Genomic DNA, 20,220 nt, shown 5'->3' on the forward strand with positions numbered 1-20,220 from the left:
TTGAACCTGTGGCCTGTAGCATATTTTGTACAATTTAAACAAAAATCACAAGAAAAATGTACGAAGAGTTGCACAATGATAATTTTTGAGCAATGAAAGGCCACTAGCACAAACGAACAAACATAATGACCAGGGCTCAGCCTACGTTCAAATTTGAGGGAGAAGTGACTTTTCCCACAGCTGAAATTAGAGAGAAGTGGGGTAACTTAAAAGAAAAGTTGCTTCTGTTCAGCGTTTAAAAAACTCCCCTCATCACACCATGTCCATCATCATGATAAATCAGAAACAATTCTCACTTGGCAGTTTTGGGGAAAACATTGACGAAATATAAACAAACACACTTAAGTGTTAACAGAGTGTTATTATTGTATTTAACTGAACTTAGTTTATACATTATCGGTCAATTTCTATCACAAAGTAAATCTCAAAAAGAGGAGAAGTCACTTCTCCTTCATGTAATTACAGGGAAAAGTTATCTCCCACGTCTCCCTTATGGCTGAGCCCTGTCAGACGACGCCTACCATTTCTGTGTGGCTTTTGGCCTTGGATATTAAAAGTTTAACTAATAAATAAGTTTTATACATAACATTTAATAAAATAACATTTTGCATTTGCCAACATGTCTAAATCTTTAGGCATTGTGCAAACAAATGTGTTCTGTTGCTCTGAAAAACCAACTTGCTTACATGCCAATATGATAACCAAGATTCAAGAGTATGAAGTGTGTGTGTTTTTTTTTCACAATACATTCATAATAAATTTCACCGTGGATTATAAGAGCAAGCATTTTGAAGAAATGCTGAAGAGATGGTTCTAAAACCAAGCACAATGCCCTGTGATTGAACTGACTATTTCAAAAGATTGGTTTGGAATAAATAAATTCAAAATTGAACGTTTTTGTTTAAATAATTATTAAAACAATGTAAATTCTTTTATAAGGCAAACATGTTAAGTCACAGTTATCACTCATATTGAACTTGTTGACGCACACCAGCCAATGCAGCGGTCCTTGGAAACAGAGTAAAGTCTACATCAGAGTCACTACTGCTGGACAGCGAGTCACTGGAGTCGTCGTAGTCTGTGATACCTGGCAGGGCAGCGGGCAGCACCGCCACCACCCTAGCCACGCAGTCACTGGGAGAACGCCTATTAGATGCATGTTCACCATTCTGTACTGCAGCATGTTGGGATAGTGGTTGCGTACTTTGCACTGCAGCAGTTTCTGACCTGAACATAAGCAGTGGCAGGGGACTGTTTCAATAAACATCGTAGTACACATTTACGATACGGTAAATTTTTCGAAGATACATAATTGCTAAAGTCCATATCATATGATTATAAATTTTCAGTACTTAATTAATTACATTGGCATCTCAAACGCCGTATATATTTGACGAGCATGGCGAGCTAGTTCGTCTACTTATTAAGATTACAAAATTATCTCGTAAGTTAAAATTGTTGTACGATCGTTAATGAAACGGCCCCCTGGTTTCTATAGTGTTTTTACACGATAATCTTTAAGCTAACAGCTACCAAATTCAATACATTTATTACAAACAAAATAGTTTTCTGTACAAAAAACTCAACAGCACTGACAACCTTTTCAGATGCATTGATTTAGTATTGCTTGTTTCCGGTCTAAAAAATAGTGAAGGTATTATCATGATTATATATAAAGAAGTAGGATCTGTAGACAATTAAAAGATGATATCAAATATTCTTTGAAAAAAACATACTGTTTATCTTCCTTGTCGTCAGCTTCTGTCTTTAATTTCTTGGTAGAGTCTTTATCATCAACACTAAAAAAAAGTGAACACAATGTTGATGAGGTAGATTGAAAATTTTCCAGGTCTTTAGAGAGCAAAAAACTGCTAAAATTCGGACACAAGTGTTCACATTTTGAAAATGTTATTGAATGAGCGTCAGTCTTCACAGAATTCCTCAAGACCTGGTACAAAACCGAAACTGTTTGATTTTCAAGACAAATTAATATTTGATATGAGCCTCTTGAAGCTGGTCATCATCTTTAATTTTGACCGTTTTAATACAATTTAGGCCAGAAATAGTTTAAATGATCAAAACCATGTGCCAGTAATGCATATGGGACTCCCCTGATGACTGTACATGTGCAAAGAAAATTTCTACAAATATCAATCAGTTAATCTTGCCTTTTTCGTTTGACAGCTCCGGCTAAAAGTGCCATCTGTGACTTTTTCGAGCCCTGGTTTGATGCTACTTTCTGCTTTTTGTCGTCAGTTTTACTGAGCGAAGCTTTCTCTTCAATCTTCAAAACACGGGAATCGTGAAAGAACGTTAAGGATTTTTTTCATTAAAATTGGTAAATAGTATGATGGTTATAGCATTATCAATGTCATCACAATTTGTTTAAACAATAATACAAGTAAACTGACACACACACACAATTCAATACTTCAGGGTTCGACACTAAGGCACGTCCGACAGACATTGTCTAGTAAGATCGGTGGTCGGGCTAGTAAAACTGCGGGCTAGCTTGTCCGACTGGTCGTACATAAATTAAAAAAAAATCTATACTGATTCATATAACTATAAATAACTGCTGTGAAAACCTTTACTTTTAATGTGTAAAATTACTCTTGTATCCGTTATTTACATTAAAACAAAACTAGTATATTTAAATAAACGCGGAGCATTCACATGATTCATCGCTATTTTTAGACGCAAAGGAGAGCTTCCTGCAGAAATTGCTTGTTTCAATTGGTCAAGTTGTAATGAATATTAATGATTTTCTGCAGTGTTGTAAAACTGTAGAGCATGATTTAACGACTTCTATCGAAAATCGGTATCGTCAATGTAAACATTTTTGCGTAGCAGACAAGATAATGTAATTTAAAGAATGGCTTTGTTCAAGTTCGGATTTTTGTCCGACAAATCAGTTAATAAAAAAGAATCCGACGCTTAACCGACACGAAACGTAAATATGAAGAAACACGAAAACGTCAATTTTATCCTAGATGGAAAATCCAGTCAGTTACCATGGCTTGAATTTGACAAAGAAAAGCCAAAAAAGGGTTATTTTATTGTTTTACTCTATGCATAAAAAAATATGGTGTTCACTGATAATTTACTGATAAATCCTGATTAAACAGTTACATGACACAATTGTGTTCATTTGCTATGTCATTTATGGTCTAGTAGACATCAGGTTTGGGCTAGTACATTTTAAGAGGAGCTGGTCTGACGGTCTTGCTTTAAAAAAAGTTAATGTCGAACCCTGTACTTATAAGTTTTTAACCCATTTATGCCTAGCGTCTAGAAAAAAAGGCAATGGCAAACAGTGTAGACCCAGATGAGACGCTGCATGATGCGGTGTCTCATCAGGGTCTAGGCTGTCTGCTTCAAGGAATTTCTGTAAGAAATATTCTAAATATAGAAATAAATATACTAGACATCCCTAATTTTTGAAATAAATTGATCCAATATAGAAGGATGGTAGAGTCCACTAAGCATAAATGGGTTAAACACAACAAAATAGTAAATGAGACTGCAGTTTAATGAAGGATATTTTCATTTCCGTGATGATTTGTCTCTCTTCCTGTTTCCGTTCATCATTGATCTCATGTTGTCTCTCGGAACAAAAGTCTAGAAAGTCAACCTCGTCTTCATCTAGCCGCCTCACCTGGTTTCCTACAATACGTGAAAGTCAATTTGTCTCCATCTTTTATTAAAAGTAATATTGATTTTAATATTTATTAATCTACACATTTATTTTTGTATATCAGTACATGATTTAAACTTTATTTATCATTCTAAAGGCTTCTTATGTAAACAGTGTCCTTTACTGGCATACTGTAATAACTCGAAGCACTCTAAATTTTCGGACATCCCCCCTTTAGGCCCAAATAATCAATTTGTGTAACTCTAGTTTTCGGACATACATGTTTTCTACAATACTTTATGACTATATTTTCGGACAGTACATTTTACAACGATATTTTATCAGATTGTTCCCCCTGTTTTTGCGTATGTGGTGTCACCATGCGTTTTTATGACTGGATTAAGGCGCAATTCAAGGTGAATGCCAATTAAGGCGATTGACCATTACAATTGCGATATTGGGTAAACAACCATGTATACTGATAATAAACAATTGTTTCACCCCAGAAAGATAATTATGACAAATACGTATTGCTCAAAAACGTATACATCCCAACTTTTTTTATAAACACTGAAGGTCTTAGAGAACGACTGGCTAACAAACACATAATTAATAGTTTGCAGATTTTTATTAGCTTGCATTAATTGCAGGTTCATACTAAATCCTCTTTAAACTCGTTGGTCAAAACAGAGCCTTGAAGCAACTTTCTGTACACAAATAAAGCATGCAAAATAATGTCTAGGTGTCTATGTAGAAGTAATTTTTACTGTCAGGCATGGTATTTTTACAGGCACGAGATATTAGTCATTAATACAATGGACGTTTTTCATATTTTAAACCCATATCTGATTGTCAATTCAATATTTTTAGTGTCTCTAAATTTTTGGACACCTGTTTTTATATAAATATTTTTGGTATCTAAATTTTTGGACAGAAACAAAAATTATTTTTTGAAATGTCCGAAAACATATTATATTAATTTAATTTATTCCTTTACATATAGATTTTATTGTCAATGTTTATTAATTTAAGGTAGAAATAGGCTACATAAAGGATACAGGTGCACTGACTTTTTATTATTTTCTAGCACAACTGTTACTAAGCTTATTCAGGATACAATTTTCAATGGCAACAGTATGAATTAATCCTATAACATTATCAATATTCAGGTCTTAATCAGGACCATTGTCATGCTTATTCTACTGTTGCCATTTCCACGTCCATACATACGGAAGGCAACTTTTTCCTCAAATTCCTCCTGTTTTTTCAGCCGCTGTTCCTCCAGTTTATCGTACAAGCATCTGTTGTCTACAGGCTGCTCTGGGGCCTCTGCAACACATTTACAATTTAACCCTTTACCACTTAGATACTTAATTTGAAGCATTTGTAGTCCTTTAGAAAGCTACCTTTAATTAAATACCTTTCTTACTAGATTCAAGTTCTGAAGGCTTCATTTCCAAACCTTAGATACTGATGAGCAGCAAACAGCACAAAACTTGAACAGACTGCCAGTTACTCGCAGGCTATTCTGGTTCTATGCTGGTTGCAAAAGCCATTTTCACTTTGCTTCTTATGGAGGAAAGAGTTAAACAGTTTAAGGGGTCTTTTCATGTTTTGGTAAATTTACAAAATAAAATAGTTATGATATTTGTGAGGAAACAGTAATACTGAACATTTACCATGCTCTAAAATATCCATTACATGCATCTTTTGACTATATAAACACCTGAAAATTATAAAGCGTTGCAACGCAGAACGATTGAATAATTTGGAGTGTTCTGTTGTTGTTGTTGTTATATTTTGTGACACAACCAGGATTGCTTATATAAAGTATAAAATACATCATTCATTGTATGAGCACGGATGGCCACGTGGTCTAAGGGTTAGACTTTTACTCCAGGGGTCAGTGGTTCGAGTCTTTTTTTTTCTTTACTTAATTTTATTCTTGTTTTTTACTGGAGCTTTTCAGATCCAATGTTTCCATCAATCAATATAAAGCCTTTAATCACAAACTTCAATACATGCCAAAATCTATGCAAAGATCCCTTCAAACAAAGATTTCAACATAGCATTTACTTACATGTACAGATAAAGGATTGCGAATCGTCGCAGTGCTCACTGTAAAGTATCTACATATAAAGTTGAACATTTCTTCTGATCCTGAACAGAATACAGGTTTCTGATTGGAAAAGCCCGGTCACGTGTAGCCTGTGTATTGTTTCTTATTAGGTAAGTAGCTTTCATATCCAGACAGTCTAGTTTAATTATGTCATACAATGAACAAGAGCTGTCTCCATCGGACGACATATGTCCCGGAAAAACGCTTTGTCGAAACCTAAACGCAGATTTCGAAACCTAAACGCGGACCCTAAGTTCAAGGTCAAAATTTGTGTGCGCATGGAAAGGCCTTGTCCATATACACATGCATACCAAATATGAAGGTTACATCTGAAGCGACAAAGAGGTTATGAGTATTTTTCGAAACCTAAACACAAAAGTGTGACGGACAGACGGACAGACTCAAAGAGCAAAATATGTCACGTTAATTCTGCATATAATTTCAACATCCTATATAAATACATGTGTTTTTTTTTTATATTTTAAATCCCTTCTACACTAGTGGAGTTTAAATTGAGTTTAACTTGAGCGCCACTCAAGAAAGTTAATCAAAGGGCAATGACTCCATGAAAATAGGAGATTTAAAGGCAAAACAAAGTATACATTTTTGTCAAAACAATCAAAGTCCTTGAATTGATATCCCCAACCAAATAATTGTTGTTTATGAATGGGTGCAAATCTGAGACATAGATTCTTGTTGGAAGTCTTGCGTGGTATCTTCTCAGATAAAGCCCTGACAAGTTACATCATATAAAAAACAAAGGGCAATAACTCAAAATGTGTGCAACAATTACTTGTGTACCTTCTGGATCTTCAGGTTTGCGCACTTTCTCCCATTCTTCTTGGCGTTTTCGTTTCTTTTCATCAACCTCACTCTGAGATTCAAAGTTTTTCAGAGATATACCAGCACCAGTCACAGAACTAGCTGAAAAACTCATCTGAAAGCATAAAATATCCACAGAAAATTGTTAAACTTACAAATAATACCATTGCTGATTCATGTATATGCTTTATAAAGACACATATACATTATAAAAAAACAATTTGTTAAGATGAATAAACATCAATTTCATGGCAACTTGAAACATATTTATTAAAGGATTTACATATGTAGCTGAACTAAAAAATAGCAGGGGGGTCATGAAGCTCTTTCATTAAATAATGTTGGATGGTGCATTATGAGTGATTTTATTATATTAAAACTAATTAATGGAATGTTTACTTTGATCATTTCTAGCCTAAGTTTGTTTCTTTCGCACATGACATACAAAATGAAAACTAGGTCGCCAGGTAAAATCTTAGAAAAACCTTCTAATCGCACTACTGGCCACATTTAAGACTCAATCTTGATGTAACTTGGTCAGAATGTTTATCTTGACAATATTTATTCTGAAATTGATTCTGGCTAATGTGTAAAAAAGAGTTTACCAGATCAAATGATATAAAAACACACTAGAGGCAACATTTATGACCCAATCTTAATGAAATCTTGGTGAAAAAAAGGTAAAACTATCATACCATGTCTTAGAAACACATGCTTAACACTCTAGAGGCTACATTTATGACTTAATCTTGATTAAATTTGCCAAAATATTTTTCTTAACAACATCAAGTCCATGTTTGAATCTCTGTCAAGCAGGTACAGGCTTCTGCAAAAGTTTCCTTTGCCCAGGAAATCTTCCCTTCAAAGGCATGATATGACTTATCACTTAAGAAACTGTATATATACTACTAATAATTTTTTTCTGAAAATCACCATTTTTATTAATTGTGAACAAGTCCCTTCAAAAGTTTACTAGTGCTAAAAAGTATCGATGTCCAGGCAGCTATGCTTGAAATATTGTCATACTAGCACTGCTACTGTCATTTGTCACAAATTATTTCCTTAACTCTTTTGATGAGGTCAGCTATTTTCTTTTCCTTGTACACTGCGCAACCCGTGATTTTTGCCTAATTTGCAGAGTCAAGATGGAAAGTTTGATTTTTGAGTGGAAAATCACCGAGATTTCACATTATTCGTCACTATGCAGCCGCACGAGTGCAAGATAATCTTTGCGGTGATTCCCCGCAATTTTGTGGTGATTCACAGCAATTCCCCATGATCACAGTAGATATCAGTGACATTAGTGTTCGCCAATTCATGCATATAAACCGAATCATATCGATAACTGTATACATACCGCTTTTCTAATGTTCACATTTATCCGATAATCCAATATAATTACAACATCACTTACGAAAAAATAATCTTATACATTTATGACGATAAATATGTTTAAGAATTTCATAAACACAACCATATGCCTAGGCCATTTTTCAGAAGCATAAAGATTACAGTGCATTGTGGGACAAATTTAAATTTAGATTAAATGCAATACGATCATGTACAAAAAAAAAGTTTGTGTCATATGCATTCAAGTAAAAAACTTGCTTCCCGGGGACTTTCTGATAACAGGTAAAAATGAAAGTGAATATCTGTAAACAATTACTCTGCGTTAGGATGTAAATAATTAATACATCGTTTGGATTATTTCATTTATTTTTCTTACACATACTGCTCTGATAGGGAATTAGGGAATACATGTGATAAACACTGACTCGCAAGTTTTTCACACCTTTATTGACATTACACAACAGATTAACACCAATTAACTGTCGAAAGTCGTTTAACCTCTAAGTGATTACAATTCGTTAAACAGACGGATAAAGCAATGAAGCTGTGATCGTTGCCATATTTATACCGGATTGCCGAATTTCAGATTTCCAGTTTGCGAATTCGAAATGGGCTGAATATTTATTAATTCGGTTATTATCCCCACGCTCTGAATTGGAGCAGGGGGATTATGTGGTTATATCCTCCCTTTGTCCGTTCTGGCCACTATCTCCTCCTACACTATTAGCACTAGAACCTTGAAACTTAAACACATGGTAGCTATGAGCACAGTGCCAGGGATAATTTTAGGTCTGCGTCCTGCCTCCTGTACGCATAGAAATCGCAGGGGACGCAAACATTTGCTATATATGCGTCCCGCGGAAGCACAATCCTAAAAATGTATAAATTATGATACTGAAAAATATCGTAAACGGAGAAAAAAGAATTTAAGACCAAACAACTTGCAAATCAGCCAAAAATGGCCGCAATCAATAATCCGGATCATTGAAAAGCTTAATTTTGTATTCAACAATAGGAAGCGTCATTATGATACAAGCATGGCTTGCATAGCACTATATTTTTCTGACAATTTTGTAAATTTCTAGCAACAAATTAACAGTCCTCGTGCATTTCATGTAAAACATTCTTCCTCGGGGGAAAAACTGGGCTTTTAATTTGAATGATGAATAAAAACTCGTAGTGCTTTGTTTTAGAGTAGAAACTTGTTATGTTAATTACGCTGCATCTTAATGGCTACAGTCATTGAGATATATGTCAGTAAAACTGCTCTTCTATTATAATGGTCAAGTGGGGTTATTGTTTGTCGCACTACACACGTGTGAATGTGATGTACAATAGCCTGTTTAAGTCTTGAAAATAAAATAGTCATAAAACTGTTGAGTTGCCTTTTAAAGTTTCCTGTTTAATTACGACTACTAATAGCAATGTGATGTCATTAAAATGTTAAAATACCCTGATCCACTATGTTTTTCTTCTGCTCATAGATGGGACCCATAATTTTTCTCTGGGACCCAGAGATTTAAAACCTATGAGTCCCAGGGACTCATACTTTTGATTTCTAAAATTATCACTGCAGTGCACCATTTGGAATTTTGATCTGACCGCTGGGTCAAAAGCTACGGCGTGGGGATACGCGTCGGCCGCGCCATTTCTAGTTTACAATGTATCATATTTTGCGGAATGCATATTTTCAAAAGCTTTATTATTGCAATGTATAATGTTAGTGTATATGTTACATGTAAGTGTAACTGTCAACGCAAATTGCCAAAAAAAGATGAATCACGGTGGTTCGCTGATTGCCATACAGTGAGATACATGTACATCGAGCGACTGTCAACATGCAGCGTTTTTTTTCCCCAAAGGGGAAACGTACCTGTACCCCTACAATTGGGAATTTTTCGAGTCGTGAAATCTTCAAATTGGTAAAACAAGAGGGCCATGATGGCCCTGAATCGCTCACCTGACTAACCAATTACAATCCCAACCCAGATTTCATCAAGATAAACATTCTGACCAAATTTCATAAAGATTGGATGAAAACTGTGACCTCTATTGTCTACACAAGGTTTTTCTAATATTTGACCTATAGACCTAGTTTTTGACCCCAGGTGACCCAAATACAATCCCAACCCAGATTTCACCAAGATAAACATTCTGATCAAATTTTATAAAGATTGGATGAAAACTGTGACCTCTATTACCTACACAAGGTTTTTCTATTATTTGACCTAGTGGCCTAGTTTTTGACCCCAGATGACCCAAATACAATCCCAACCCAGATTTCTTCAAGACAAACATTCTGACCAAATTTCATGAAGATTGGATGAAAACTGTGACCTCTATTGTCTACACAAGGTTTTTCTATTATTTGACCTAGTGACCTAGTTTTTGACCCCAGATGACCCAAATACAATCCCAACCCAGATTTCATCAAGATAAAAAGTCTGACCAAATTCCATAAAGATTGGATGAAAACTGCGACCTCTATTGTCTATACAAGGTTTTTCTATTATTTGACCTGGTGACCTAGTTTTTGACCTAGTGACCTAGTTTTTGACCCAGATGACCCAAATACAATCCCAACCCAGTTTTTATCAAGATAAACATTCTGACCAAATTTCATAAAGATTGGATGAAAACTGTGACCTCTACTGCCTACACAAACAAATTGTTGATGTTTTTTATTATTTGACCTAGTGACCTAGTTTTAGACCTCAGATGACCCAAATACAATCCCAACCCAGAATTCATCATGATAAACAATCTGACCAAATTTCATAAAGATTGGATGAAAACTGCGACCTCTATTGTCTACACAAGAATTTTCTATTATTTGACCAAGTGACCTAGTTTTTGACCCCAGATGGCCCAGATACAATCCCAACCCAGATTTCATCAAGATAATGATTCTGACCAGATTTTATAAAGATTGGATGAAAACTGCGACCTCTATTGTCTAAACAAGGTTTTTCTATTATTTGACCTAGTTTTTGACCTAGTGACCTATTTTTTGACCCCAGATGACCCAAATACAATCTCAACCCAGATTCCATCAAGATAAACATTCTGACCAAATTTCATAGAGATTGGATGAAAACTGCGACCTCTATAGTCTTCACAAGGTTTTTCAATTATTTGACCTAGTTTTTGACCTAGTTTTTGACCCCAGATGACCCAAATACAATCCCAACTTAGATTTCTTCAAGACAAACATTCTGACCAAATTTCATGAAGATTGGATGAAAACTGTGACCTCTATTGTCTACACAAGGTTTTCTATTATTTGACCTAGTGACCTTGTTTTTGACCCAAGATGACCCAAATACAATCCCAACCCAGATTTCACCAAGATAAACATTTTGACCAAATTTCATAAAGATTGGATGAAAACTGCGACCTCTATTGTCTTTACAAGGTTTTTCTATTATTTGACCTAGTGACCTAGTTTTTGACCTAGTGACCTAGTTTTTGACCCCAGATGACCCAAATAAATCCCAACCCAGTTTTTATCAAGATAAACATTCTGACCAAATTTCATAAAGATTGGATGAAAACTGTGACCTCTACTGTCTACACAAACAAATTGTTGACGGTTTGTCTATTATTTGACCTAGTGGCCTTGTTTTAGACCTCAGATGACCCAAATACAATCCCAACCCAGATTTCATCAAGATAAAAAATCTGACCAAATTCATAAAGATTGGATGAAAACTGCGATCTCTATTGTCTACACAAGGTTTTTCTATTATTTGACCAAGTGACCTAGTTTTTGACCCCAGATGACCCAAATACAATCCCAACCCAGATTTCATCAAGATAAAGAATCGAGATTGGGAAAGGTCCGGTGCTAAAATTGGGAAGCCTCCGGCAGGCTTTGGGAAAGATACCGTTCCCTGGTACTAGTTAAAGAAGGAAAAAAACCGCTGCCGTGGACTCGCCGAGACATCACCCAAATTTTCTTGTAGCTGAGAATCACTGCGATTTGTCATGTTGCATTGATCGCCGTGATGCGAGATGTATGCAAAAATAACGGGTCGCGTAGTGTAAATAAAGTACCCGTAAAAGGTTCTTTCCCAATGAGGAAAAACTACAAAATTCCCAATCGCCATCTGAAAAAATTCCAAAAGGAAGGATTGTTGTCAATTGCATTAAAAAAAAAAGCATTATCTGCAAACAAACTGAATCTGGACAGAACATTTCAAGCCAAAATGCATGCAAATGCATGAACACTTGAATTGGTTGGAGCAGATTATACTAAGCAATTCAATAGACCAATAGTTCCCTAGTTCAGGATGCAAAATTTCCCAACTTCAGGGTTTTATGTGCTCTTTTGGCCAAATTGTTTTGGTGACGAAATTTTTCCAAAAATTGGGCAAAAATATTCGCTCGCGGTAACCAGTTAAACATTTACAAATTACATGTCCGAAATGGATATCCGAAATGTGACGCACACTAGCTTAAGCAATATTCATTTATTTATTTCAAATACTCTTAAAATGTGTATAGGAAAAAAAAAACATGCTAAGCATTAAACATGTGTGCATATGTATTTAACCTTCGGAAAATACACGCTTGCACCGAAAATGTACCAGGTTCTTGTAAAACTTCTGTGACTTTTGCTTACTTTTGAGCCATGAATCTTTTGGAATAATCGAGTAGGCCTAGATTACACTACACTAATTTAACCATTATACCAAAGATCTAAGATAAGTATTGATGCAAAGCATCAAAGGGCGTCGGGAATTTCAGTGTAAGGGCACTCAATGAAGTTACATGGAACGATTTTTTCTACTGTAAATATTAATATATTTGCCGATTATTTTAAACAAAATAGAAAAAGATACTGGTATAACCCTTATCTATAATTTTGTGTTATAACCCCCAAATAACCATTATTTATGATGTTGTGTTATAACTCCCAAATAACCATTATCTATGATTTTGTGTTGTAACCCCCAAATATTTCATAGTTCATTTTATTTACATTGGTTTCCTTTTACTGGCATTCGTGTGCAGTTTTCATTAATGGAACAGAACTGTGTAGGTTTTACAAAATCTGCTTCATCTTGTAAGCGTAATTTCATATTTTTCTCAACTTCAAGGGGAGATGATTCTGAACGTATTCTTACGTTGCTCATTTACGACAGGGGTTGAGTACTCATTGATATGAAAACACTGTAAAAGTTTAAAAAAAAATGAATGAAAACTGTAAATTGCATAAAGAAGCTGCATTTCACAATACTTTGAAAAGATCATAATAGATTTATTTCTCCGATATTCATCATTTTCAATAGGGTTCGAGTAATACTGATATAAAAACACTTAACAAGTTTGGAAAGATTCAGACGAAAGTTGTGAAATCTTTTAAACAAGTGGAAATTGTTTATATTGTCAAATTTAATAGAAATAAATTCTGGACTTATTGTCCCGATGTTTCTCATTTTTAATGAGGTAAAATGCTTATTGATATGAAGACACTGTAAGTTTGGAAAGAATCTGATGAAAAATGTTGACATAATCACCTAACCAAGCAGTTTTTCACTTTTATTTTTAAATTCAAAGAGACATAATTCTGGACTTATGGTCCGATATTGCTCATATAGAGAGTTTGGGTTGGGTCCTCATTGATAAAAAACCTGTGCAAGTTTGGGAACAATCGGATGAAAATTTTGGACTTAGAACAACGATTTCAAAATTTCTCAAATTCTAAGGAAGATAACTATGGACGTAATGGTCGGATAATGCTAAAGGGCCCATACCACTTGGATAGTAATACGTGTCGCGCTTCGCGCTCTATATTTGGTTCTTTAAATAAACTCCGAGGAGTGCTTGACTCTAGGGAAACGGCTTGCTGGGACACAGCTCCTCCTAGATAAGCGGCTGCTTCCTTTATCGCAACTCATTGTTACAATCAATAATACGTGTCGCGCTTCGCGCTCTATATGTGGTAGGGATAGTACTTAGGGCCTATGATAGACAACCATAAAAATTCATGGATAATAGATGTGTTGTTTGCATTTATTTGTTAATATAAAAACACGTGTATTTTTTATAAGAAATTTAAGTGATGTAAGAAATTTTAATTAACGTTGTCACCAAGCGGCATCCATTAATTTTAATAAAAATGTCAAATTTTGGTAAAAAGGATTTTAAAATGTCTACATAAAATAAAGCTTTATTATATTTATTAACCTGACTGAAAAAAATTGTCAGCCGCCGAACTGTTCCGTTCGTGCCGGAAGCCGGGATTGAACCTGGGGCCTCTAGATGAATGTTGCTCAAACAACTTCAGTCTAACGCTCTCCAAACTGAGCTATTCCGGCTGACATCATTTATGTACTGCTATTTGGTCAAGTTGTGTATAGCGATCGTTATTATATGTCTATTAATGAACTAATACATTGTACGTTTTCGTACCACAACGCCTTCCAATAAACTTGCTAGGTCGTCAAATATCGTACTACATTGATTCTCCACTAAATAAGCAAATTAGAAAAACCACAAAATAAATATATTTTGATTACTAGTATGTTTTGTTTTTATACCAAACCAGAAAGTTTCGCGTATTTGCCCAGTCCCTGTGATCTTTCCCCTGTAATCAGTTGTGGATCAGTTATTAATTAAAACAATTAGCTTTGCATTATTAGCAATAAATGTTGTAATAAATGTAATAGGCACAAATGCAGTACTTATTCACACTAATTTACACAAAAAAATCACCACTATGCAAGGTATTCTTAAAACAAAAATATATACATTGATCCGTAAAATAACTTCTCCTACCATAAGCGAAAAAAATGCATTACATACTAGTCGCCGCTCTCCAGAGCGACGCCAATAAATGAATAATTTATAGATCGTTGAATATACCATCAACTCGCGCATGCCTTATATCTCATTGATCTCAAAGACGTACTATGCATTAGAATTTGATAGTGAAAAATAGTTGTAAGTTCTTACTACTTAGCACCAGTAGCGAAAATAAAAACATATATTTTCTGGAAGAGTTAAAGGCCCTAAAACAGGCCTAAAAGTTTCTTGATCGTTTAATGTTTTTCTTCCGTAAAAGAAACATGGTATCTTTTACTTTAGAAAACAATCTTTAAAAAGCAGCACGTAGACCAGATGGCTTATGTGCATGTGTTTGCAGGTAATCACAATCAAGTTTTCTTGACGGGCCTATTCTTGGAACTCACTCACTCTGCGCTTTAAGATGACGTTTACTAAAGAAGCGATAGTAAAAGGTTATCGCTTAACACAGATATTTAACGCACATGGTTCGTATTTGTTATATCAATTCTTTCACAAAATCACATTAACACCATGGAGCCAATGGCAATAGGCATACATCTATATCGCTTAACACATGTTTTCACGCACATGGTTTGTATTTTGTGCTGAGCTGTTTCGGTAGTCCTGTGGTTTCTTTTTTAACAGAACAGGTAGTCATGTTGCTTCTTCACCCGACTGAACAATGACCACAGCCGGGATATTTAGCCTTGCATCGACAAATTTACTTTTATTGAATAACGCAAGGTGATGAATTAACGTGCACAGTATACAACACCTTTCAAACCATGTTCGTTGTAATAATTAAAGTTAAACCGATTAATTAAAATATCAATTAATTTTAATTGAAACATGCCGGGCAATTAATAATCGAAAGCCGTACAAAAACCCATGTCAAACCTGTCACAGCCTTTAAACATATCACTTGAAAAAGACACCGACAACAAGTGTGAAACAGACGTAAATTGTGACAACTGTATGCTTAAATAATTTAATTGTAAAAAGCATTTTGAAGACATAATTTCTATCATGTATACTAATTCTGTATATTTATGTTTCGGTTCGAGTTTAGTTCGATAAGTACGAACTGACCATAAAACATCGGCACCCACAAACTGTACTGTTTATATGTATCAAGTTTATATAATATCACCGTACACACCAACCACTTAATGGGCCGCGCAGTACGAAGATCGATCGCGCGTTCTGGGGGACGGCAGCTAACATTAAAAGCGAGGCTGCATCAGCTTACATTAATACCTAAAAGTACGCATAATCAAAACCAAATGTGTTAACAATGTGTGTTTTTATATACTATTATAGTTTTAACATTTGCAGCTTTTATACACGTTACATTGTAATAATACGAATGACATTTTTTTTGTGTATTATATAGTTCAGTAAGGAACTGTTTTTAATATTGCACATTATTTATTCATTAACGTCGTAATTTCGGCGTAATTATCCCTACAGTTTTTGAAAGCAGAAAATGGAAAAGTACCCAGTAATTTGTGTGAATGGATAGATTGATGAATAAAATTGAAAGAATATGCGTTCATTTGTTTCTATGTTATATATAGTCACCTGTCAATGATACCCGCAAGGGGAGTTAGACAGTATAGATAGATAGATAGATAGATAGATGGATAGATGGATGGATGGATGGATGGATGGATGGATGGATGGATGGACGGACGGACGGACGGACGGACGGACGGACGGACGGACGGACGGACGGACGGACGGACAGACAGACAGACAGACAGACAGACAGACAGACAGACAGACAGACAGACAGACAGACAGACAGACAGACAGACAGACAGACAGACAGACAGACAGACAGATAGATAGATAAGTAGATAGATAGATAGATAGATAGATAGATAGATAGATAGATAGATAGATAGATAGATAGATAGATAGATAGATAGATAGATAGATAGATAGATAGATAGATAGATAGATAGATAGATAGATAGATAGATAGATAGATAGATAGATAGATAGATAGATAGATAGATAGATAGATAGATAGATAGATAGATAGTCTTAAATTCTTAATAAATTAATATTTGTATTGACCTTGCAGTTTGTGTCTGTTGATTTATATTTATATTTTGTTCTTAAATATTTCGGAAGATAATACGGACAACATTACTGTACACGAATCCGCACTTATTTGTACTTCATAATAAGTACTTTTTACAGCTTATAATATTTCATTATAATTCCCAAAGTTGGCAAGGGACGAAGATACAGTGGATCACGTTCTATATACCATGGTAGAGATATTGTTAGTTGAATGATACCCGTGTTTCTTTTGATGAAACTAAAACTCCCTCTGTGGAGTCAATGTGCGGTGGATTGCGAACCAAGCTTAGTGTTATGTAGCCTTATATTTTGAAATCAAGCTCGCCGGAAACCACCGGCACGCCATCTATCTTTGGGAAAAAGAAAATTGTTTTAAATCTACCACATGTTTCATTAGATGACAGCTTTTCTTTAACAAACATAGCCCATAATCAATTATTGTGGCACAATTTGTACGGCTATTAAATTCCAACTACAGTTTTGGAGATATAAGTAGCCACTCGTGCCAATGATGGTAAACTGTGTTACAGTTTATGGATTGTTGTTTCAATTTCTTATGATCAATTCTTTTGGTTTAACTGTCATGTCGCTATTCATGCTTTTCTATCAATAATATGATACTAGGTGCTACCTAATTTACAGACAAAAGCTTAATTGATAACCAGGTAATGTAATATAAATTTGGACATTATTGTATACAATTTCAAAACGTCTATCTTTCAATTTTGCCGAACTCTCCTTGCGGGTATTACTGGCAGATATTGACACTGTCAAGTCCGTTTTGTGGGAAGAACCAGAACTTGGTGTCTTTGGAGGAAATAATAAGTAGGCTCCCAGAGTAGGAATCGAACATACAAACTCCCGATCGCAAGGCAGACGCAAGTTCTGGCTACCATAACTTTAAATGTCGCTTTTTATGATTTTTGACTGGCGCAACTTTATAGTTATGGACCAAGCCCATTAGGAAAGTCAACCAGAAATTCCCAAAAAGTTGACAGTTACAAAGACAGGTCCAAAAAGCTTTTAAATGCAGTTATTGGTCCAAATTAACCACTTGATCAGAAAGATTGACATTTTTCACATTTAACTTATATATTCTCAGGGCCCTCAATCTGTCAAATCCACGGCCGCATTCCCCCCCCCCCCTGAAAAGTATACTTTTTTCCCCTTTTTTATATATTTTTTTTTTATAGATAGATGTCTCATGATAATTATATCTCAATTCTATTTTAATTTAATCTTGTCAATCATACTAAATTATGAAATAAGCAATGAATATAGTGCAAACATGTACAAATGTAATAATTAGAGAGTAAGTTAAAAATCCCACAAAAAGGGAAACGCCGCGAAAATTCCCCCTGCTGTGGGTAGGGACCCGCTTCCCCTAAAATGGATTGAGGGCCCTGATTCTTTCACAAAATATTATCTTAAACATTTAAAATTTATTTATTCTGCTGTTACATATCGAGAAAAACAGCGCTGTGACAGACTTTCTTGAAATGCGAATCTGCAGAGATTTCACGGTCATAATCACGGTGGTGTAGTGGATGAGATGTCCGCCTAGCAATCGGGAGTTCGTGGGTTCGCTCCCTACTCGGGGAGCGTTCTTATTATCTCCTCCATAGACACCAAGTACTGGTTCTTCCCAGGAAATGGACGCAATAATGTCCATATCTGCCTATAATGCTTGAAAGGGCGCTTGGCAGTATAAATAGATAGATACAGTACAGGCACTGTGTGCTTAAACAAATGCCACTCGCCGCGGTGTTCATCTCACTGTGTTGGCTTACCAATCTGAACCCCGCGATGGGTGTTCCAGTGCCTTCCCCAGGAATGTGTTCAGGCGCCCCGGGGGTGGGTTCGGGAGGGGTGCCCACTCCCGACGTTGATTTTTTTTTTAATTTAACGTGTCAATTCACGTTCTGTGGTGCGTTATAACTCAAAGAAAAACAGCGTCAAAAGACGTCATTTGGTGCGCTATGACTCTTAAAAAAAATCCCCCAGTCATTTAAAAATATATTTTTTTATATTGTTTAATTGTTTGAAAACTTTTCCGCACAGATAGTAAAATCCCGACTCGAACGATTCCCTAATACATCCGTTTCAACCCGACTATTACTTACTATACTTACTATTTTTCAAGTTTCTATTTATTACCCGATAATCCCGTTTATTCCGTTTTTATCAATCTCTTTCTGGTAAATATTTACGATAAAAGCTTTCAGTTATTTCTTTAACACAAACCTTGCCATTTTTTAAGTGACTATTTATAGATTTGATGAAATATTGCCTCTGAATATGCGTCAATCCCCTGACCTGTTGTGTGCTTGTTAAAACGCTCAATACACGCCGTTTGTATGCAATAGACGCGACGTTGTACAAGTGCATAATTTTCGCGCTCTTTTTAATTGAGAAAAAGATTCGACACAAAATAAATTTGCACTGCTAATTTGAAGCAAAAATATTTAACGTTGCGGTAACATTTACATTCGGAAGTGTGTTTCGGATTAAAAACGCGTTAACATCGACTTACGGTAATGGGTTTTGGATTACAAATTTAATTATTCCCATTTGAGATTTCAACAAATATTAACCGTTGCGTTATAAATTCAACGATAATTTGTTTACACACTTTACGAGTCGAATAAATGTTTTCACGGAATTATGCATGAGTTCACGTTGTCCACGAGGATCACGGCCGGTTGCCATCATCAGTCTTCTTACTATCGATTATCGGACGAAACATTTACAAGTGTGCGTAATTATTTCAACGAAAATTTGTTAAAGCGCATTACGTGTCGAATAAATGTCAGAAAAACGAGGTGAATCAGTTCTATAAATGGACATGTTGAAATATACATGTACTGGAATTAAATAAATTGTTATCACATAATTGTAACCACTATAATAATTAATTGTTTACCACTTGCAATTAATTTCTGGTATTAATTATGAGTCATAGGTAACACTTGTTTACAGTAAAAAGGTGTGATGATGATGCCCGAAACCGTCTTTAATGTTCTGTACTGTACTAATTACCGGTTTTATATTACTCAAATGGTACAACTACTTGCTAATCAAGCTGCGATAAACTTCATGCCCGACGTCAATCAAAAATAATGGTCGATAGTTAACACCGCCCTCATAAGCATTCGCGTAACCGATTGGACGATGAACTTCACAGTTTGACGACTGGAAAGTTACCAGATACATCCTTGTCAGCATTTAAATGACCGTGTAATGTGGCTAGAATAATCGATACGCGCGTCATGCTATTCTCTTATCAGTGAATTATCCATTACCCCATGTGGTGTTTATGGCGATTACTTGTGAAAGTAGGTACCAGGGAATATTGATACACTGATAGGGAAACCTTGATTTTTTTTTGGACAATCTCCACTTTTTTTTA

The 20,220-nt window shown here is 35.3% G+C and overlaps 2 protein-coding genes across 5 annotated transcripts in view; one reads left to right on the forward strand and one right to left on the reverse strand.

The window, feature by feature from the left end:
- Positions 1 to 570: 570 nt before the first annotated feature.
- Positions 571 to 12,605, reverse strand: LOC127845168 (PSME3-interacting protein-like). 3 transcript variants are annotated; one of them, XM_052375928.1, is made up of 7 exons: positions 12,553 to 12,605; positions 6,558 to 6,693; positions 4,868 to 4,966; positions 3,545 to 3,666; positions 2,169 to 2,302; positions 1,737 to 1,799; positions 571 to 1,227 (listed from the first exon to the last, which is right to left on the reverse strand). In XM_052375928.1, exons 2-7 carry the CDS (start codon positions 6,691 to 6,693, stop codon positions 963 to 965), a joined length of 819 nt encoding a protein of 272 aa, XP_052231888.1. In that variant the 5' UTR covers positions 12,553 to 12,605; the 3' UTR covers positions 571 to 962. The 3 variants fall into 3 exon arrangements, with proteins under 3 accessions (XP_052231888.1, XP_052231887.1, XP_052231889.1); XM_052375927.1 differs by having other exon boundaries at positions 12,484 to 12,589; XM_052375929.1 differs by having other exon boundaries at positions 12,518 to 12,566.
- Positions 12,606 to 17,109: 4,504 nt separating this feature from the next.
- Positions 17,110 to 20,220, forward strand: part of LOC127845164 (heterogeneous nuclear ribonucleoprotein C-like 3) — a 30,873-nt gene continuing 27,762 nt past the window's right edge. For both annotated transcript variants that reach the window (XR_008033080.1, XM_052375921.1), the window contains exon 1: positions 17,110 to 17,325. Coding sequence is in view for 1 of the 2 variants with exons in the window: in XM_052375921.1 (XP_052231881.1) it covers positions 17,320 to 17,325 (6 nt within the window). In the remaining variant the exon portion in view is untranslated. The remainder of the gene's footprint in view (positions 17,326 to 20,220) is intronic.

The sequence above is a fragment of the Dreissena polymorpha genome, chromosome 9 (assembly GCF_020536995.1).
Source record: "Dreissena polymorpha isolate Duluth1 chromosome 9, UMN_Dpol_1.0, whole genome shotgun sequence".
NCBI classification, from domain to species: Eukaryota; Metazoa; Mollusca; class Bivalvia; order Myida; family Dreissenidae; genus Dreissena; species Dreissena polymorpha.